This window comes from Phacochoerus africanus, chromosome 15, assembly GCF_016906955.1.
Source record: "Phacochoerus africanus isolate WHEZ1 chromosome 15, ROS_Pafr_v1, whole genome shotgun sequence".
NCBI classification, from domain to species: domain Eukaryota; kingdom Metazoa; phylum Chordata; class Mammalia; order Artiodactyla; family Suidae; genus Phacochoerus; species Phacochoerus africanus.
The window spans coordinates 11,478,381-11,500,752 of record NC_062558.1 but is presented as its reverse complement, the minus strand read 5'-3'; the positions used below and the strand labels follow the sequence as shown (position 1 = coordinate 11,500,752).

Sequence of the window (22,372 nt, the reverse complement as noted above, 5' to 3'; positions counted from 1 at the left end):
CAGCGGCTACGGCTCTGATTCAACCCCTAGCCCCCTCCATATGCTGCAGACACAGCCCTAAAAAGCAAAAAAAAAAAAAAAAAAACCCCAAAAAACCAACCCTGAATTCTGATGAGTCTTCTCTGCCAGTGGCAGCCGTCCATCTGTCCCCAATAGAAGTGGCCTCTCCATCCCTGTCTGAGGGTGTTAACCCCGTGTTACCTGAGGAAAGGGTATGGGCCTCCCCTGAGGCAGCTGACAAGCACGACAGTGCAGGTTCCCCTCAGGGCCCACCCACCTCCCTCCCCTCTTTGCTCCTAGACTCGTCACTGCACTCGAGTTCCAGCAGCCCCCCAAGGTGAGGTACGAAGTGTGACCCATAAGGAGGCATGCTACCGCTACCCTCCGAGTTTTCTAATCCATGCAGCTAGAAATCTGGGCAACGTGGGTGGGATGGGCACTAAGGGTGGGTGGTGATCCGGGAAGAACATAAAGTGGGTCAGGCAGCCTTTAGAGCTGTGGGATCAAGGCCGCATCTATTGCTATGGAATTACTAAGCAGGGATCCGGCCTCTACCATTGCATCTTGGGGAGGGAGCGAGGGCTCTCACAGTGCATTTCGTTGGGTGGCTGACCGGTGGACCAAAAGGAGATCCATGGTGAGTGGACTAGAATTGCCGGACCCCCTGTGGTTTCATGTAGAGAAAGGGATTCAATGACTCAGGGAGGTTGGACTGTCACAGTAGGTTTGTCATTTGAAAGCTACTCAGTCACCCTGGGAAGGCGAAGACACGCCTTTCACCATGAGTATAAGAAATACGTTTGTGGAGTTCCCGTCGTGGCGCAGTGGCTAACGAATCCGACTGGGAACCATGAGGTTGCGGGTTCGGTCACTGCCCTTGCTCAGTGGGTTAACGATCCGGCGTTGCCGTGAGCTGTGGTGTAGGTCGCAGACGCGGCTCGGATCCCGCGTTGCTGTGGCTCTGGCGTAGGCCGGTGGCTACAGCTCTGATTCGACCCCTAGCCTGGGAACCTCCATATGCCGCGGGAGCGGCCCAAGAAATAGCAAAAAGCCAAAAAAAAAAAAAAAAAGAAATATGTTTGTGAAGAACATTCCCAGTTCTTCTCTGTGGGCCAGAGTTCACTGTGGGAGCAGTGGTCACAGAATTGGGAAACCTAACCAAAACGACAGTAATTGTATCCAGGCTGGGGCCAAGTGGCGGCACTGCAACCCCATAGGAGCACGTGGTCACCGTGATGGACAGCAGGGCCTAAGCAGCCATCAGAATAGCCTGGCTCCCGCAGACTCTGGCGCTGGCCAGCTGATCGTGGCGTTTCTAGAAGTGAAGAAGTAGGAAGCCTACTCATTCTTACTTGTTCTGTGTAAGCAGGAAACTTCTGGGTTGAGTGACCAAAAGTCTAACTTGAGTCATCAAAACAGAAAGTCATGATACTGCAACCAATTTTCAGACTTGAGCCACTTTACAGACTCGGAACCCCATGAATGAAGGGGAATAAAGGGGAGGCCAGTTCCCTTGCATGCTGCCAACGAGATTTATTATTAATCATTCTTCCTTAAAGGTACCTAAGGGGGAGTAATTTGTTTTTTTCTGATTTAGACACTTACTTTGGATATAGATTTGCCTTCCCTGTATCCCAAAAATCCCATCCATGTACTTGCAGAAGGCACTAAACGCCATCATGCTATTCCACACAGCATTGCTTCTAATCAAGGAACTCATTCCACAGCAAATTCAGTGCAACGGTGGGCCCACAGCCATGAAATTCACTGGGGTTACCATGTTTCCCGCCATCTTGAAGAAGCTGCTTGTTAGAGAGGTGGGATGGCCTTTTGACTCAGTTACAGTGCCAGTTATGTGGCAATACCTTCAGGGCTGTATATGCCCTGAATCAGGGTCCAAAATATGGTACTGTTTCTCTGACAGCCAGGATGCACGGGTCCAGGGATCAAGAAGGAGAAATGGGAGGGCACTACTCATTAATACCCCTAGTGACCCACTAGCAAAATTTTCACTTCTTGTTCCCACAAACTTATGTTCTGCTGGGTTAGCGATCTTAGATACAAAGGGATGAGTGTTTCCACCAGGAGGTACAATTCCATTGAACTGGAAGTTAAGGCCAAAGTTGCCCGTTCACTTTGGACTCCTCGTGCCTCTGTGACCTCACAGGCTAAGAAGTTGCTGTGCAGACTGACGTGATGGATGTCCACTGCCAAGGAGAAATTAGACTTCTCCAATGGAGGCAAGAAGGAGCATGTCTGGAATCCAGATCACTTAGGGCGTCTCTCAGTAATACCATGTCCTGGGATTAAGGTCAACAGAGAATTACAACGACCCCATCCAGGCAGGACTAATGGCCCTCAGGAATGAAGCTTTGGGTTGGTCCCCCCACCAGGTAAAGAAGCACAACCAGCTGAGCTGTTTGCTGAAGGCAAAGGGAATACGGGATGGGTAGTGGAAGAAGATGGTTATGAATACCAGCTATGACCATCTGACCAGTTACATGAATGAGGACTCGTCAAGAGCTGAGTAATTGTCAAGAATATTTCCTCATTGTGTTATGTTGATATACGTGTGTGTGTGTGTGTACACATGTATGTATTATACAGAATTTTTGTTTTATTCCCTCTCTTATCACTTTGTCATGTAACAAACAATATAAAATGTATTGACTTTATATCACAGTATTTAAATATTGTTAAATTCATCTCATAGTATTTCAGTTATCAAGGAGAAGGGTAAACTTCACTACCACTCAAGGACCTTACCTCCTCTTCAGGGGAAGGGGTTAGTGCATTTTTGGTTATACACAAACTGGATTATGACCTTGTTACTGTCTTCGTTTGGGGATTATGTATGATTTAAGGAGATGTGCATGGGTGCCAAGTTGAAGAGGGATAAGCTTGTGATAGTTTAACCTGATGGGCTACAGGGTACCCAGAAATTTGGCCAAACATTATTCTAGGCGTGTCCATAGGGTTTCTGCGGATGCAATTAACATTTTTTTTTAGGGTTGCACCAGAGGCACATGGAAATTCCCAGGGTAGATGTTGAATCGGAGCTGTAGCTGCTGGCCTACACCACAGCCACAGCAATGCCAGATCTAAGCCGAGTCTGCAACATATATACACCACAGCTCATGGCAACGTTGGATCCTTAACCCATTAAGCAAGACCAGGGACCAAACCTGCGTCCTCGTGGATACTAGTCAGGTTCACTACCTCTGAGCCATGACGGCAACTCGGAGATTAACATTTAAATCAGTACTGAGTAAAGCAGACTGCCTTCCCCAATGTGGGTGGGCCTCATTTAATCAGTTGAAGCCTGGCTAGAACTAAGGCTGACCCTCCCCTGAGTAACAGAGCATCCCCTGCCAGACAGCCTTCAAACTGACACATTGTCTGTTCCTGCTCAAAAGCGGCTTCCAGCCTTTGGACTTGAACTAGGACATCAGCCTAGCTGCCCTTGAACTAGTGCAGCTTTTGGACTTGTCAGCCTCCACAATTACACGAGCCAATTCCTCATCTTTCTGTTTCCTCTGTCTCTAGAGAGGCCGGCCTCATGTGGGGGTGAGATGGGAGGAGAGGAGGGCATAGAGGGACAGGCATGTGAGGGGCAGATGGTTGAGGGCACCAACAAGGGGGTGGGAAGGGAGAAAACAAGAGTTTCCAAAGATGATCTCTGCCCATTTCTCTCTGTGGATCCAAGGACAGAGATTCACACATAAAAGCCCACGTTGGTATGTCAGGCAAAGTTGGGAACCCTGACACTTTCCCAAAAGAGCCTGGCAAGTGCGTTAAAGTTGCCAGCCACCCCTGGCATTTGCTGCAGGATCGTATCAGCCTGCTGGGGTGTGTGCCCCAAACCAGGTCCTCCTGTGTCTCATCGAAAGACCTCCCAGGCCCACTAGGAGCTCCCCGGCAGTGCAATCCAGATCTGGCTCTCACCTCGTAGGATGGTGACATTGCGCAGGATTTCCCCATGCTGCGTGTCCACAGCCTTCATCTCCTCCACGATCATGGACAGGTTGCGGACGTTGAAGTCCAGCCGGGCGCTGAGGAGGCCGAAGCGCTCACGGAGCAGATCGGTGGTGGCCAGCATGAGGGAGACGGACTTGTTCAGGTAGTAGAGCTCCTCGGCGTGGGTGTGGAAGCCCAGCGTGCAGGAGAGCCGCACGTCATCCAGGTACTTGAGCATGCTGTACACGTGGCTGTCCGTGGCGTTGATGTTGGTGAAGATGGTACCGATCTCGATCTCGTGGGAAGCCATGCGGCCTTCGAGCGTCTCAAATCTCTCCACCGTGCGGTTCTGGGCATAGCGGGTGTGGTACTGCAAGTCGTGCATGTTCTCCTCGTGATCATCCAGGAAGGAGGAGATGTTATCCAGCTGTAGCTGCAAGCCCATGACCTGCAGCACCAGGTCGTGCATGCTCTCGGCATTCTGGCTGATGCGCTGGGACGACACCCCCAGGGTTGCCTGGATGTTCTTGACGGCTTCTCCCGTCTTGGCTGAGGTGGTGCGCAGGCTGCTGAAGAGCCGCGTGTAGTTCTGCCAGTCGGTGACCATCTTCTGAAGGGTCAGGGTCTCCTCGTCCGTCTTCCGCCGGATCCCATGGATCCACTCAGAAGTCTGCCCCACGGTGAAATTGATCTGGTGCATTGCAGCCTTGACATCGTAGCACTCCTGGGTGAGGTCCTTCAGAGAGAGGTCCAGGCCGGCTGTGGTGGTCTGCCAACCTTTCACCTGGGCCAGGAAGAGCCCCAGAGACTGGTTGACCTGGTGGATGGAGAAAGAACAACTGCCCATTTCCTGGGAGATCTGTCCGCTGGTGGTGGAGAGCAGCTCCTGGGTCTGGGAGGCCTGGTCCAGCTGGACCTCTTGAGCCAGAAGCATCTTCTGAATTCCCTCCAGCTCCTCCTGCAGTTTCCTGATCTCTTGCCCCAACTGCCCAGCCTCATAGCAGAAAGAGCAGTTGTTTGAAGCTTTCAGATCTTCAGGAGAAAGGGACAACATCGTGAATTGCTGAAGGATCATAGGACAAATCTGGTTTCTTCAAAGCTAATATTTCAGAGCATAATAAATTGGCAAGTGGCTTTCCTATCCCTCTTCCTTCCCTAAGACCTGCTATGAAATCCTTTTTGTCATTTTTTAAAAATTTTTTAATTTTTTTTTTTTTGGTCTTTTTGTCTTTGTAGGGCCGCACCCGCGGCACATGGAGGTTCCCAGACTAGGGGTCGAATCAGAGCTGCAGCCGCTGGCTTACACCACAGACACAGCAATGCCAGGTCCGAGCTGCATCTGCGACCTATACCACACCTCACGGCAACCCACTGAGCAAGGCCAGGGATCGAACCTGAAGCCTCATGGTTCCTAGTCGAATTCATTAACCACTGAGCCACAATAGGAACTCCTATGAAATACTTTTTGGAAAAGGCTTACATCTCCCTGAAATCGTAGACTTCCCAGGTATCTTTAGTCTGACTTGGAGGATTTATGACATTTTCTCCATCTCATCATCAAATTCTAGAGAATATATTTCTTCATAACTTTTCTCATTGACATTTGATTTTAAAAATCATCTCCCAGTATTTATATATTTGTTACCTTATTTGATTCTCTCACAAGCCTGTGGAGAAGAGGGTACAGGGATTTTCCTGCCTGTGAGGGATAAGCAATGAGGCCCAGGAAGTGACTTGCCCAGTGACGCCCAGCTCATGAGTGGCAGAACAGGACTTTCTCTTCCCACCAAGCAGGCCACCTCTGAACCCTTCTACTGTGGCTCCTGTCTCATTCTCAGAACACGAATGCCCCTTGTCAAAGCAGGATATCAGGAGATCGGCAGTGATGAGGAAAGGGCCGACTTGTCACGAGCATTTGGAAGGTCTCAAGAATAATTTCAGACATGTGAAGATATTTGGAGAGTGGATGGCCTTCGGCTTTTTTCTCCACCTGGAAGCTCTGGTTAGATCTGTAACACACACACCTCCCATCCCCAGCCCCATTCCTGGGCACATCCTAGGGTAACAGCCCTTGGTGGATGGATGGTTTTCCAGCTGCCCAGGGAGGCAGGGAGCTGTGGTGGTCCTTCCCTTGTGCCTAGAAGTCAGGTGAAGGCTGCCCTGCTCTAGGCACTGTGGTCTGGGGGGACCTTCACCCCACCCCGAGTAATACTGGCCTTCCATTGTGATCATTAGCACATCTGGACCCTGGACACTTACCCAGCCCTTGGAGATTTTCCTGCATAGACACAAGCTTCTTGTCATAAATGGCCTGGGCCAAGGAGATGTCTTCTGAGAGGGAGTCCACTTTCCTGAAAACTGCAGGGGGAACACAGATGAGAAACTGAGGTGGGAGGTGTCTTAGATCAGAGAATCAGCAGTTGTTTTCAAGAAGGTATATTTATCAGCCCCTCTAGAGCCAAAACCACTCATTCATCTTCTATGGGGCTTCTCAATGGTGGTAATGGGAGATATTTCTTATAGCCAGAGTGGGTCCTACATCTATTAAAAGCATATATATATATATATATATATATGTATGTATCTATATATCTATAGACATAGTTAGATATAATATCTTTATATATCTCCTTTAAGTGTATATGTGTGGGTATACATTATATATTATAATGTATAAATATAAGTTATATATATGTATATATTTTATATTTATATAAGTTCCATCTCCAGATTTTAAAACTAGGACTTGACTGCAGGATAGAATAGGGGAAAATAAAACAGAAATATAAAAGAAAATAAAAACTATTCCTAATCCAACCACTTAGATACAATGGCCATTAACACTGTTGTGTATCTCTTATAATCTTATTTATTTCTATCATTATATAGCTACATAGATATATACTTTTTTAGAAGACAACAATAGAAAATTATGATGTTCTGAAAATTTGGTCTATCTTCTTTTATTTTGCTTAATTGGTATCATGTCATGGACATTTTCCCACTGAGGTTTTAAATTCCTTTAAAATCATTGCTTTTGATGTTTGTATCACACTCTATAAAAATGATTCAGCAATTATATAAAAATCTCCTAGGAGGAGTTCCCGTCGTGGCGCAGTGGTTAACAAATCCAACTAGGAACCATGAGGTTGCGGGTTCGGTCCCTGCCCTTGCTCAGTGGGTTAACGATCCGGCGTTGCCGTGAGCTGTGGTGTAGGTTGCAGACGCGGCTCGGATCCCGCGTTGCTGTGGCTCTGGCGTAGGCCGGTGGCTGCAGCTCCGATTCGACCCCTAGCCTGGGAACCTCCATATGCCGCGGGAGCGGCCCAAGAAATAGCAACAACAACAACAACAATAAAAAAGACAAAAGACAAAAAAAAATCTCCTAGGAGTTTCCATCATCATGCAGTGAAAACAACCCAACTAGTATCCATGAGGTTGCAGGCTCGATCCCTGGCTTCACTCAGTGGGTTAAGGATCTGGCATTGCCATGAGCTGTGGTGTAGGTCACAGACGCAGCTCTGATCTGGTGTGGCTGTGGCTGTGGCGTAGGCCGGCAGATGTAGCTCCGATTCAGTGCCTAGCCTGGGAACCTCCATATGCCACTGGTATGGTCCAAAAAGCAAAAAACAGACAAACAAAAAAATCTTCTATTGTTGGGAACTCTTAAGGCACCTCCCCTTTTGAGTCTACAAATGACATGTGATATGTAAATATGAGTAATGCTTGATCCTAGAAATAATCCCTATATATGATGGTTGTGTGTCTATATGGTTATTCTCTTAGGATAAATTCCTAGCAGTAGAATGAATGGGTCAAAGTGTCTTAACATTTTTGAAGTCCTTGATACATGTCAGCAGACTCCCCCTAGGAAAGGTTATACCAGTTTACATGGCATAGGCAGCCTCATTCTCTACTAAGGGGTCAGTGCTGGCACATCTGGGCAGCTACAGGGCCCCTGGCTTCCTCCAACAGGTGCATGGCTGGGCCTGGTAGTGAGAGGAGGGCATAAATTGGACGGAGGGTTGAAAGATGTTTCCTACAGACCCTATGAGGGTCTGTAAGGGAGGGGATGGAATTAGCCCCACCAAGAGAGTTGGATAATACAACCTCTAGTTCAGATTTGCCTCAAGTTTATTGGGTGACTTCGAGCAAGCCAATCTTTCAGACTTTCATCCAATCTCTAAGATGAAAGTATGAAGCTAGGTGACTTCTAAGGTTTCATTAGCTCCAAAATTGTATGATTCCAAATTTTTTGGAATCTCTGGGCTCTAATGAACACTGTCCATCTCATAACTGTCATGATTTAATTAGTCACAGTGACATCTTGAGAGACCCTGGGACCAATTACACCCTGTTGTACTAGATTAGCACTTAATAATTTATGGTATTTATTATTTCATTGAGTTTCCCACCAATTAAGATCTCCTGTATAGATGGTGGAACAGCGATGCCGAGAGAATGAATGGCTTGATTCCTATTCTAATGCCTTATAAAGTCTACCTCTAAGCCAACATCCAAGATTTCACTCATACAATTTACCTTGTTTATTTCTTCATTGCACATTCCATAATTTGTAACTATAAATAAATTTGGCTCTTTTCCTTACTTTGTAGACCTTATTCTTCTCATCCTTTCAAAATTGTGTTTTATAAGTTATGGTATGTACTAAAGAGTGCACATACATAATTTATTTTTTAAAAAGATTTACTTTGAAGATATAAGCCTATCCATTTTTTAATTTTCTAATATTTAATGATAAAAACTCTCAAAAAGAATAATCAATAATTTATTATACTGTAAATATCCAGGTATCTACTGCCTAGATTCTATAATTAACATTTTGCTATATTTTATTGAACATTTGTCCATTCCATTTTATTATCTTTTTATCCATCTATCAATCCACCTAATTTTTTCCTTTTTTTTTTTGCTTTCTTTCTTTTTTTTTTTTCTTTTTCTGCTTTTTAGGGTCACAGGTATGGCATATGGAAGCTCCCAGGCTAGGGGTCAAATTGGAGCTGCAGCTGCTGGCCTACACCACAGCCACAGCAATGCTGGGTCCAAGCCAGGTCCATGACCTATACCGTAGCTCAAGGCAATGGCAGATCCTTAACCCACTGAGCAAAGCGTGGGATTGAACGTGCATCCTCATGAATACTAGTCGGGTTCTTAACCTGCTGAGCCATAGAGCCACTCCTTTTGATGGTGAAATGTAATGCATTCATCTCAATGATCCCAATACCCGGCACAGAGTAGGTGCATGGCTTGTGTTGAATTTAATTAACACCTTCAGGATTGTTGGAAGATAGCCAGAGTGTCTGTTCCAATCACTAAAACGCTAGCCTCTTGCCTTCAAGCCAAGAATGGCAGTTCCTGAATATCTCTAACGGGGGTGGGGGGTGGCACAAGTGCAGAGTTGGCACCAAGAGGGAGGCATCCCCCGTGCCTCCCTTACTCACCTGAGGCCCAGACTTTATCAGTAATACCTAGTCCATTGGAGCAAATAAACCTACTGGCTTTCTTTAATAAAGTTGTTTTTTTTTTTTTTTTGTCTTTCATCTTTTTAGGGCCGCACTCGTGGTATATAGAGGTTCCCAGGCTAGGGGTCAAATCGGAGCTGTAGCTGCCGGCCTACACCACAGCCACAGCCACGCCAGATCCGAGCCGCGTCTAAGACCTACACCACAGCTCATGACAATGCCAGATCCTTAACCCACTGAGTGAGGCCAGGGATCGAACCCGCAACCTCATGATTCCTAGTCAGATTCATTAGCCACTGAGCCATGACGGGAACTCCTTGTTTTCACTTTTAAACATAAACTGTTGGCATCCAGAAAGCAGAAGTTATCTGAGCCTGGCGTATGCTGTCGCCTGGTCAGCCACTAGAGTCATACAAACTGTTGAGTGTATGAGAACCACCGAACTTCAGATCCCTGGCCTCATCAGCAGGACTCTGACATAGGAGGCCTAGGTGAGACCCAGCAATTTGCATTTTAACAAATCCTGGTGCACGTATATATCCAAACTCTCTTTAAGCCACACAAAGACCACTGAAAAGGCATAGACATTGTCCAGTCCGGTGAACTCCACCCCGGATGTACCCTAGAATTATCTAAAGAGCTTAAATACTGAATTAATTCCACTATCCTGGGTGAGGCCCAGGCATCAGTATTTTTTTTTTGTCTTTTGTCTTTTTAGGGCCGCGCCCGTGGCATATGAAGGTTCCCCGGGCGAGGGGTCAAATGGGAGCCGTAGCTGCCGGCCTAAGCCACAGCCACAGCAATGCAGGATCCAAGCTGCGTCTGCAACCTATATTACAGCTCACAGCAATGCCAGATCCCTAACGCACTGGGCAAGGCCAGGGATTGAACCTGCGTCCTCATGGATGCTAGTCAGATTCATTTCCACTGAGCCAAGAGGGGAATTTCCAGTATTTTTTTTATAGCTCCAGTATTTTTTTATGATTCTAAGATGGGGATGAAAATGAGAACCACCTCCTAGTCTTAGCCTCATTAACCAGAAGGAAAACAGAGGTCCTGAGAGAGGAAGTGCCTTGCTCGAGGCCACACAGCTCATTGTGGACCAGGAATTAGGAGCTAGCCTTTGCAACCTGTACCAGGCATTAGGCTTCCCAGCCCAAAAGATGCTGGTTCTGGGCCCCGAGCCACAGAGATCAGGGTTTGTCTTTGTAGGGGGTGTTGGTGGTGGATGGGCCCCCATGGAAAACTCCCCTGTGGCTCTGTGGAGGGGGGAGGGGTTGTAGAGAGGCCTGGACTAGTCCCAATGCTGCTCTCTGCACTCACCCAGAGAGGCCAGCACGGCCACGGCCACCAGGAGCAGGGCCAGGAAGAGGTAAAGAATCCGCACAGACGTGTGCAAAGACAGGTTCCTCTGGCAGCGGCTGCAGCGGGGCCCCGGCCGGCCTGTGGGGGGACAAAAGGAGGCCAGCAGTGGGGGCTCTGGCTGAAGGGTCAGTTCCGTGCTCCTGCTTTGGGCTATCTCATCACATTTTTTTAATGGTTATTTTTTTCTATTATAGTTGGTTTACAGTGTTCTGTCAATATCTCATCACATTTTGAATCAGCCTCAGGAAGGGAGCTGGTTCAATCCTCAACTCTACTCATCTCACTGTCTCCTCTCAAAGTCCTAGAACTTTCATTTTTATTTATTTTTTTCTTTTTAGGGCTCCACTTGTGGCATATGGAAGTTCCCAGGCTAGGGGTTAAATTGGAGCTGCAGCTGCCAGTCTATACCACAGTCACAGCAATGCCATATCCGAGCCATATCTTTGACCTAGGCCGAAGCTTGTGGCAGCACTGGGTCCTTAACCCACTGGTTGAGGCCAAGGATCGAACCCACATCCTCATGGATACTGGTCAGGTTCTTAACCCGCCGAGCCACAATGGGAACACCCCTAGAGCTTTTAGGAATAGGTGAGACCAGAGTCAGGGTCTTCAAAGAACACCCCCCCCCAATGCCATCATTCTTCCCCCCAAAACAAGCCATCATTCTCCCTCTATGGCATGGTCATTGAGCCCACAGCATGAGAAACACCTCTTCCTAAAACGTCAGCCTTACTCATGATCCACAATTTAGGGCCACCAGCCTTGTTTCACCAGCGGGTGAACAACTCCTCCCCGTTGGCCTAGGACTTTCCCAGATTTTTGCACCAAAAGTCTCCTGTTACAGGAATGCCTCAGTATAGGGCCAACCGAGACAGTTCATCAAGACTATCTCAGTTTTAAAACTGAAAGTCCCACACCCCGGGAAACCCCTCAGTCCTGGGCCAACCAGAAGGTTGGTCATCAGTCCCCAAATTTTGTAGGTAACTAGCATTTCTCCTGGTAACCAAATGGATGGTTCCAGTCCACCAGCTGGTCCCTGGTAGAGAGGAAGGAGAGGAGCAGAGGTGTTCTTGGCTATTCTGGGGGGTGGCCAATGCCCAGCAGGAAATCAGTCATGTTCTAGGTGTGAAATTCCTAAGGTGGCACATTATGGGTACCAGAATGTAAAAACAAAAACCCTGATACCTGTCCACACCCCAGACCAAAAGAGACGAGAATTAATGAGGGTTGGTCTCAAGCATCCCTGGGTGATTACAATGCATGGCCAAGGTTGAGAGCAGCTGCTTTAAACTACACTGAAACCCACCAAGGACCCCTACTCCAAGTAATAGGAGGCACTCTATTATTCAGGGGGCCCTGGTTGCTCAGATCAACCACATGCAAGCTGGTCCTTGGGCCTGAGAAGGACGGGCCACCTGGGTAGCATGGCAGGAAGGGGACAGTTGTGGACCAGCTGGAAGACAGGCCTGAGGGGAGATGGCAGAGGTCCCTGAGGGGGTCTCAGGAAGAGCCCTGGAGACAGACATCAGATGTGTCCAACTTTGACTTCACCCAGACTGCATAACCCAGGTCCATGCAACTCTGCCCTTTAACTCTCCCGTGAGCATTGGGGAAGGGACAGCCAGGACTTCGAAGCCATGGGGACAGACAAGCCTTTCCCCAGCCTGGTTTCAGCCCCAGGAGGAGATCAGAGGAGGGTCCCCAAGCCCTTACCCTCCTGCGTGCATGGGAAGGATGGCATGTCCTCATCGTCACCAGCCAGCTCCTCTTCTGTAACACACAACGCATCTCCATCGCCGGCAGCCGACCTCACTGCGATGAAGCCAGGGGTGTCAGACCCAGGCGGGGGTGTCAGACCCACCCCTTCTCCAGCTGCTCCATCTGTTCACAGGTTCACAGTCCCCACGGCGCCCACCCCCGCCCCCGGGTCCAAGTCAGCCCACCTGTGCTCCAGGTGACCTGAGGGCAAGCAGGTGGAGGTCAAAATCGAGTGGCTGAGGAGCTGGACTATCCCAGCGCCTCTGGGGGAGGAAAGTTTATGACCTTAGCAAACTTGGTGAAGACACACAGGCCAGTCCCTCTACCTACTCCATCCGCACCGACCTCAGACCCCTGAGGCGGAGTAAGAAGAGATAGACCTTGCCTGGTCTGGCCCAGCAGCCGTCCATTCCCTGACACATGGTAACTGGAGCATGATCCCACGTCTTCAGGGACAAGGGAACCTGGCCCTAGCACAGTCTGCACCAAGACTCTGTGTCTAGCCCAGCTGGGGGGGCTTCGGAGAGGAGAAATGGGTGGTGCGAGGCTGTGAGATGGGCCTGCCATGTAGCACAAGGAACTCTTTTCAACATCCTCCAATAAACCCTAATGGAAAAGAATCTGAAAAACAATATATATGTATATACGCATAGTGTATGTATGTGTGTGTGTGTGTGTGTGTGTGTGTGTGTGTGTATACACATGAATTACTTGACACCATAAACTAATATAACATTGTTTTTTGTTTTTTAGTTTTTATTTTTTTGTCTTTTTAGAGCTGCACTTGCAGCATATGGAAGTTCCTGGGCTAAGGGTCAAAGAGGAGCTGTAGCTGGCGGCCTACACCACAGCCACAGCCACAGCCATGCCAGATCCAAGCTGCGTCTGTGACCTACACCACAGCTCAGGGCAATGCCAGATCCTTAACCCACTGAGCGAGGCCAGGGATCAAACCTGCATCCTCATGGATCCTAATTGGGTTTGTTCCTGCTGAGCCACGACGGGAACTCCAGTGTCACGTTGTAAATCAACTCTCCTTTAACAACAGCCCCAAAGAATGTTACTTACTAGCACCCAGGCTATGTGATGAAGCTAAGATCTGAACTCAGAAGTCTTTCCCACCACACCTACTTAGAGTCATGAGCAAAAGCTCTACAAATGCTAGGAATCCTTGCTCCTGGGACTGCAAGGCAATGGGACAGACACAAGGGGGGCCAGACCCAGGCCTGGGCTTGGGATGGAGTCTCAGGGGCTCTGGCAACGACCTGGAAGCAGCCTCATTGCCCAAATGTTGTGCCATGGTGACCCGCATCATCAGCACGGGAGTCAAGAGGAAGAGTTTCTGGGCAAGGAACGCTCGGTAGGTGAAGGCAGCCCTGCATGGCTCAGTAGGGGACACACTGTGGGCGACGCCAAATTAGAGACACCGCCATCATGGCCATGAATGCCCTCGGCCTGTTCTCCAGGTCACGGCTTCCGTGTCACTTCCTAGCTGTCCTCCAGCTCCCAGACTGGAGTGAGTTCTTGCTGGTTACATACGTTCCCACGTGCTCTGTATTCTCCCTTTGCGGGACGCGGTATACCTTTTACTATTTATCCAGCAGCTCCCTTCCCCAGTGTTGAAGCTCTGTAGGCGCAGCTGTCGCCACCCTGTTCTCTACTTCATCCAAAGCCTTCTGCATGGGGTTTGGCACAGGGAAAACTCCACAAACACAACTTTGAATGAATCTCTGAAGGATTTGGGGTGATGCTTCCTGGTAGCAGGTCTACACCTGCATGCGGCATTGGGGTGGGGGCTGGTCCAGAGACCAAGGTCAGCCTCCCCCCCTTAGAGATTCTGAGTTAATCTGGGGGGAGGACGGAAACGTGGGCTCACATATGCTATCCCATTTGATCCCCACAATTAACTGGAGAGATAGCCAGGGTGAGAAATTATTCTCCCGATTTTACAGATCAGGAAACTGAGTTGGAGGAGGAGGGTTCACTCTTAATGCCCCGCTAAAGTCACAGAGACAGCAAGGAGCCAAGCCTCCAGGATTTCGTGGTTGTGTTTCCTCTCCACAGTAACAGACGCCAGGTAGTCTCTCTCACAGAGTTAGTGTGCCCTCATGTGTGTACATAAGCATGTGTGTGTGCATATGCGTGTGTGTGCATGGGTATACATGAGCATGCACACATGTGCGTGTGTGTGCTTTGGAAGAGGGCAGGTGAGGTGGCAGGAGGAAGGCTGATAATGATGGGTACCCTTTATATGCACCCTAATAAGTCAACCTCTTCAGCCCTGCTCCGTGTCTCTGACTGCTACCCTATCATCAATCTGCCAACAGCTTAAGAGGATAACTTGGCCTGGGATGTTACCAGGACCACCATCCCTTTCCCATAAACTAGTACCCGAGATGAGGCAGTGCCCTCTGGGCTGTTTGACCAAAACCTCACCCATGCCCTTGCGCTCTCAGATGATCTCATTCAGCCAGAACCCCGCTGTAGGCTGTCAGACTGACGGCAGCCTTGGGGGCCCCTCTGGGAGGTGCTCCTTCCATTTCTCAGAGCAGAAGCGCCTTCTAGACCTTCCTGCCCATGTTTCTCATTTCTCTCCACCCCTGGTGGTGCTTTTCTGCCCTCCCTAGTGACAAGGCCTCCTCCCTGTTCTGGCTCCTGGGCCAATTTCATCACTTTGCTGTTTATAGCCTTTGCAGGGAATCTGGGAAGACTTAAACAAGACTGACACTGACCTTCGGCCAACAACCCCTCAGAGAGCACACAGCTCTGTCATAACTGTGCTCTCCCATCAAGAGCCCCCAAGTTGGAAGTCATTAGCAAGTGGGGGTTCATAGAGGCCCCACAGTAGTTTGCAGAGCCACCCACAGGAAGGGAAATGATGGCCATTACAATCTCAGCTCTCTTTAGATGGGCGAGGGGAGTGGGGGGTGGTTCACAAGCATTTGGCCCTATTTGCTCTGCTGACATCTCAGCTGCATAACCCACAGCCCTCCCCTGGCCCCAAGGAGCTCTCCCTTACTAATCCTGCGAACTTCCTGTTGATGAGCACTGAGCTCCAGACCCTGGGGACCCCTAATTTACCTAGGTCTGGAATGCTCCAGCAATGTTCCATTTAAGCCTTGCTCATTTGAATGAAAACATAATTCAAAGCATTTGTGAGGCTTTTGTAAGCCAAGCCCTTTGCAAGCACAGGCTCATTATATGCACATTACACCAAGACCAAGCCAGTCAAGGGTGGATGCAGAAAGATACCTAAAGAATTGAGAAGAGCTTGGCTCAAGGACATGGGCACTAAGGTTGATTAGAGGAAGACTGATGAGTCAAGAATCTGTCCTGTCCCCTTGCAGGGCCAAGTGGGGTCTGCAGAGACAGGAGAAGAATCCCCCCCATCTCTCACGTGGCTTCTCCTCACACCTTCTGGGGCCATCTGACAGTGATGGGTGCCCTAGGTTTCCCGAGTTTTCAGAGAGAGCCAGTAGGAAGGGATCTTCTAAGTCACAGAGCTCTCTTGTCAGATGACAAAGGCTCTGTCCAATAGGTTAAGTGATCTGTCAGCGCTACTACTTAGATCTATTCAGATCTACTTAGCTCTTCGTAAATGCCCATGGCTCTGAAATAAGATGCGAAGACACACACAGCCTGCAGAGTTACACACAGACCAGCCACAGAGCTTGGAGAAGCCTCGTCCATCCAGGCTGACCTCTGTTTACAAGTCTGGCCTGCCAGCAGTTTGTCATCAACTTGAGGTCAGGAAATCTTCCCTCAGCCTCTTTCGGCATGGGGCTGATCCCACAGTGGGTGTTCAGAAAAGATGGCTTTCCTGACCTTTTGAGAAGGCCTATACCCTTAGTTAATTGTTAAATTCTGCCCTTTTCATTAAGAGTTCAGTTTTACTTAAAAAAAAAAAAAGATGAATGACTTAAATATGGTTTATTCTTCAAGTTCTCCATGGCTAGGAAGTCGTGGGGAGTTTTGATGCATCAAGGAGGCAAAGACTTAAAGCATCCGGCACTTAAAATTAACCTACAGGGAGGGGCCTAATGTTTGAATTAAAAAGGAATTAAAGGAGGGGTGGGTTGGGACAGTGCAGCAAAATTTAGAATTTGCTCCCCCTCCCTTTCTCAGAGCTGGAACAAGGGATATGATTTTCTTCTCCTAAAGCTCAAAGACCTCCCATGGAAGATTTTTTTTTTTTTTTTTTTTTTTTTTTTTGCAGAGGGGGGCTATTTTTTTTTCCCCATCTGTGTCCCAATTAATCATCTTAGAATACCACCAGCATCTTTATGGCCATCTAAAATCAGGCCCTGGTTGTTTCCTATGTCATATGTTAAACCGTCCATGAAATTAAGGACTTCCTGACATGCTCAAAACTGAGAGGCACCTGAGTGTCAAACATTACAGGGTGCCAGGTGCCGGGAATGGTTGAACATGTCACTACAGGTGGCTAAAAAGAGGCCACCTTACCAAGAAGGCAGAAACGGCCTCTGCTGGCTTCCTTTTTTTTTTTTTTTTTTTTAATTCCTTTTTTCATTTAGCAGCTTCCAGGTGAAGGCTACTGTGCAGGAGGCTTGGGAAAGGACACTGACAAAGACAGGGTAATGCCTGGACCCAGACGTGTTGGGGAAAGCTCGTCTCTCAGGACAGACTTGGGTGGGACAGCCTGCTGCTCCAGGTAACAACCATTGAAGACTCTGGTCAGTTTCAGCCTCCCCGGTCCCAGAGGACCCAACGGCTTGGAACTGTCATGAGGGAGCATCCTGAACCCTTGCAATAAAGAAGCCTGGGAGTTGCCGTGGCGGCTCAGCGGTAACGAACCCGACTAGGATCCACGAAGATGCGGGTTTGATCCCTGGCCCGGCTCAGTGAGTTAGGGATCTGGCATTGCTGTGACCTGTGGTATAGGTTGCAGATGTGACTCGGATCCCACGTTGCTGTGGCTGTGGCTGTGGCTGTGGCTGTGGCCAACAGCAGCAGCTCTGATTTGACCCCCTAGCCCGGGAACTTCCATATGTTATGGGTGTGGCCCTAAAGAGCAAAAAAAAAAAAAAAAAAAACTGGCCCAAGAGTGACCTACCAAAGGCCCAGCCAGGCCCCACTCTTTCACTAGCGATCTCTACCCAAATTGCAGGCAGTGAGCTTAAAAAACAATCAAAAGTCAGCCTTCAAAGACCATGCTGCTACATAAAGGAGTAGCAACTACAGGGGATTTGAAAGAGCCTCTGTCTCTCTCATACCTACAGTCATTTTTTCAAGCTCAAATGTCAGAAGGACAACCACAAGGGAACTCTCCATTTGTTTTTTTCCAAGCCTCTGCTCCCACAGAGCCCATCATAGAAAGTGTGATTGAAGGTGCCTGTGTGGGCACGGGGCTGGGCCCAACTGCTGCTGGCTGTGCTAGGGTTGAGTCTGGTTCACTTCTCCCTCTGGAGGTAGAAAATAGCCCGGACCTGTGAACCATCTGCTAACTCAACCATGGTCCCTGACTCGGGCTCGGTTTTGGTTGACAGAAAACGTGGAGTTAACTCACTCTTCGAGCCTCTCTGGGACCGCAAACTTCCATCAGAGTCAGCAGGGGAGAGATTCGAGGAACTGAAGAAGAGGTCTTTCTTTGGGAACTTCAAGGAACATATTTTGATGATTATCTTCTACAGAGTTCACAAAGTGGGTTTTCAAAACAGCCAATTGGGGCAGTAAAAATAAAGATTTTAGAGTCAAGAGCCAATGCTATATTTAAAGTTGCAGAAGAGCTGTAGTTTAAGGTTGGAGAATGCTATAATTAAGGTTGCAAAATTGGTTTCATTAGAAACCCTTCTGCCACAACCCCCTTCCCCTAGGCTTCCGCTGAGATACATCTATATTCAGAGGGAGACTGGTCTGGCCCCCTCTGCTCTACGGATCTGATCCTTCTCTTTTAGATTCTCCTGCTCTACAGAGTAACATGCATGATCTGCCTCCTTGGGACTCTCACCTCCTTCCTGCTCCTTCTTTCCTAAAATCCATGTTCCGTGCTCTGGGACAGGCATCTCCTACTCCCTGGCCACCTCTGCCTGCATCCTCAGAGCCAGCCCACAGCTCCCACCCTCTGCTACCTTCCAGGGTTCCTGGAACTACCGAGGTTGTGGGCAAAGTCCCTCTTTATCCTAAAGGACTTTCCTTCCCTTTCTTGCCCTCAGGGTTCTAACTGGGGCATCTTGGCACCTGGGTGGCACAAGTCCCCATCAGGCAGGATTTCCCGTGACTTGCACATATTTGGCCTTCTGACCCACCCAAGGCCAGTAGCAACCTCTGGGTATTGGTGATAACTCCAAACACCAACCCGTATTGGCGGGTTCCACATCCACCAATTCAATCAACTGCTGTAGAAAATATTTGAAAAAAAAATTCCAGGAAGTATCAAAAAGCAAAAACTTGAACTTTCTGACTGACCAGCAACAATTAACACAGCATTTACATTGGATTTGTAACTATTAACATAGCATTTACAGTGTATTAGGTATAATAAGTCATGGAGAGGTGATTTAAAGTATGCAAGAAATGTTTTGTTTTTTTTCGGATATTTACTGGGGAGTAGAATTTCTGGGTCATAAGGTAGTTCTTGCTTTAGTTTTTTGAGGAAACTCCACACTATTTTCCATAGGGGCTGCACCAATTTACATTTCCACCAATGGTGCAGGAGGGTTCCCTTTTCTCCATGTACTCCTTTGTTATTTGTTATTTGTTATGTGTGTTCTTTTTGATGATAGCCAAACTTCAAATGAGTGTTCCTTTTCTTTTCTTTCTTTTTTTTTTGTCTTTTGTCTTTTTAGGGCCGCACCCATGGCATGTGGAGGTTCCCAGGCTTGGGGTCTAATCAGAGCTGTTGCCGCCTGCCTATGCCAGAGCCATAGCAACTCCAGATCCGAGCCGCGTCTTTAACCTACACCACAGCTCACGGCAACGCCGGATCCTTAACCCACTGAGCGAGGCCAGGGATCAAACCCGCAACCTCATGGTTCCTAGTTGGATTCATTTCCGCTGGACCACGATGGGAACTCTGAGTGTTCCTTTTCATTCAGCAATCCTCCTTCTAGGAGTTTTTTTCTAAGGGGATTCTGATATGACTAGGCAAAGAGATGTTTAAAGAGTAGGCCTGTATGCTTTGACAAACTCGAGGGAAAATGTAAATACCTTAGATGTCAGTCAATACGGGATTGGTTAAATTCTTGTAAAGCCCTATTATGGTATATTACACAGCCATTAAAAAGAATGCAGGTTGGGAGTTCCCACTGTGGCTAAGTGGATTAAGAACCTGACTAGCATCCCTGAGGATGTGGGTTCAATCCCTGGCCTTGCTCAGTAAGTTAAGGATCCAGCAGTGCTGTGGCTGTGGTGTAGGCTGGCAGCTGGAGCTCCTATTTGACCCTTAGCTCAGGAACTTCATATGCTTCAGGTGTGGCCCTTAAAAAAAAAAAAAAATGCAGATCTATACATATTACCCAGAGATGATATCTAGATTATATTGTTGAATTTTAAAAATGCATGTATAGAATAACCCATGTTATTAGTAGTACAATCTTATTATATGAAAAAAAAAATCTGTGTGCAGAAGGATTTCTAGAAGAATCCTCATCTAAAACTGGTCAATTATCTCTGAGGGGTAAGAGTTCATGGGGCTGCTATTTTTTTTTCTTTTCTGAATTTTTCAAAAATTTTATAATGATGATATACAGCAAAAAGATTACATGCAGCTAGTAACACAAAAAGCCTGTCTCAGCGTCCTTCCTGGGGTCCCTAGGAAGACAGCCTTGCTACGGCAAAGCTCAGCCACTTCCACCTCCTTCGTCCCCACAACACGTCCCCTCCTCTTCTTTCTCCACCTTCCAACGACCAGGCCAGTCCCACCTCAAGAAATTCTTCACACCTAGCCATCTATTACTGTAACTCCTGAGCTTCTTTTCTCTCAAATTTCTCTCACATGAGGCCTCTCTGTGCCTTTGCTTCAAATCCACCCACCCTTCTCTCAGCCCCAGCAGCCTGCCTTTCTCAGAGTCAAATAACCCTGAGCTAAGCTCGTCCACCAACAGTCAACACTGTTGACCATCTCCCCCTCCTTGGAACCTTCTCCTCTGTTTCCATATTACATCCTCCTTCTCCCCTGTGTCCCCAACCACTCCTCTTGGCTGTGTCACGGGGCTCCTTTTCTTCCATCCTCATCGCTTTCTCTAAAAGTAGAGTTTTCCCAATGTGGGCGAACGTCATTAGAGAAGGAGCAACCAAGCCATCTCATGACAAACCCTCCCATGGCCTCTCCAATGTCAACAGGACGCAGTTGGAGTCCTTGGCATGGCACTCAGGGCCTCCTGGTCCTGCAGCTCCCTGTGTCTCTTGGCCAACACTCAGCTTCCAGGCAAATCTTTCCACCCATCACCCCTAAACACAATTACCCAACGACAAGGCCCAGCTTTCCCCGACACCGCTTCCTGCCCCTCCTGACTGTCTCTCGGATGACCCCATCCAAATCTTGCTCACCCTCAACACCTCCCTAAAGCCTTCTCAACCTGCCTTGACTTGAAATGCTCTTTCTTTCGGGCGAGCCCTAAGGAATCTGCTGCCTGCATCGCCTACGGGTCCCTTCGCCTCATCTCCCTCAATTACTTGGTTCTCTTAGGTGTGTGGGTCATGTCTCTGCCTGAGGGCATCCTTGCTTCCCTCTAGACGAGCCACCTCCTCCCCCAAAGCATGTCTCATTCCTTGTTTGCTGGCCGAAAAGTGTGAGGCAATATCCCAGAATAACCATCATGTTAGCTTGAGTTCACATGGATATGAGGGTATCTTGTCTGCGCCTTGGAGTATCTGTGAGTCTCTACACAAATGTTCAGGATACTGTTGGATACCGGTCTGGAGCTCAGAGGAGTAAATCAGGTATCCTCTACCCACCTCATGGCTGGGGCCACAGACTATGCAGAGGAGCAGCAAAGGAGGAGACAGGAAAAGGACCGATAACACCCAGACTCTCCCCTTGGGACCGCTCTATGACGCATCACTTTTAGACTTTTTATAAATGATTTGGACAAAAATTGTTAAGTGTCTCAGGAAAGTAAGCTCCTGGAGAGGAAAAAAAAAATGTTGGTTAGGAGTTCCCTTGTGGTGCAGCAATTTAAGGATCTGGCATTGTTACTGCAGCAGCTTGGGTCCCTGCTATGGCATGGGTTTGATCCTTGGCCAGGGAACTTCCACATGCTTTGGGTGTGACCAAAAAAAAAATTGTTGGTTAAATAGAAGCATGAATCTTTACTAAATGCCTATGTTAGGTTCTGGGGACACCATGGTGTGATACTTGCCTTTAAGGATTTCAGCCCAGTGGGGGACTCATATGTACCCACTGAACAACTATAAAGGACACTTCCTAGGCACCAGGCTTTTATTGTGCAAGAGTGAGACAAGAAAAAGGCAGACAGGGTCCCCAAGCTCATGAAATTTGCATTCAGATACTACCCTGTGGGCTGTACACTCTTATTCTGTGGGGGGGGGGGGAAATGTGGATAGATAGATAAATATAAATATATATACCCTACTGTATAGCACAAGGAACTATATTCAATCTCCTGGGATAAACCATAATAGAAAGGAATATTTAAAAAGAAGGTATAGGAGGAGTTCTTGTCGTGGCTCAGTGGCAACGAATCTGACTAGTATCCATGAGGACACAGGTTGGATCTCTGGCCTCACTTAGTGGGTTAAGGCTCCAGCATTGCCATGAGCTGTGGTGTTGGTCAAAGATGTGGTTTGGACCCCACGTTTCTGTGGCTGTGTTGTAGGCCAGCAGCTAT

The 22,372-nt window shown here is 48.1% G+C and overlaps 1 protein-coding gene across 1 annotated transcript in view; it reads right to left on the bottom strand.

Annotated features, from left to right (window-relative positions):
- SCARA3 (scavenger receptor class A member 3) overlaps window positions 1-22,372 on the bottom strand; it is a 36,165-nt gene that overhangs the window by 9,254 nt on the left and 4,539 nt on the right. Inside the window, exons 2-5 of the mRNA XM_047760934.1 lie at window positions 12,519-12,617; window positions 10,764-10,883; window positions 6,217-6,315; window positions 3,946-4,989 (exon numbers count right to left, since the gene is read on the bottom strand). Of these exons, the coding sequence (XP_047616890.1) occupies window positions 3,946-4,989; window positions 6,217-6,315; window positions 10,764-10,883; window positions 12,519-12,617 (1,362 nt within the window). The remainder of the gene's footprint in view (window positions 1-3,945; window positions 4,990-6,216; window positions 6,316-10,763; window positions 10,884-12,518; window positions 12,618-22,372) is intronic.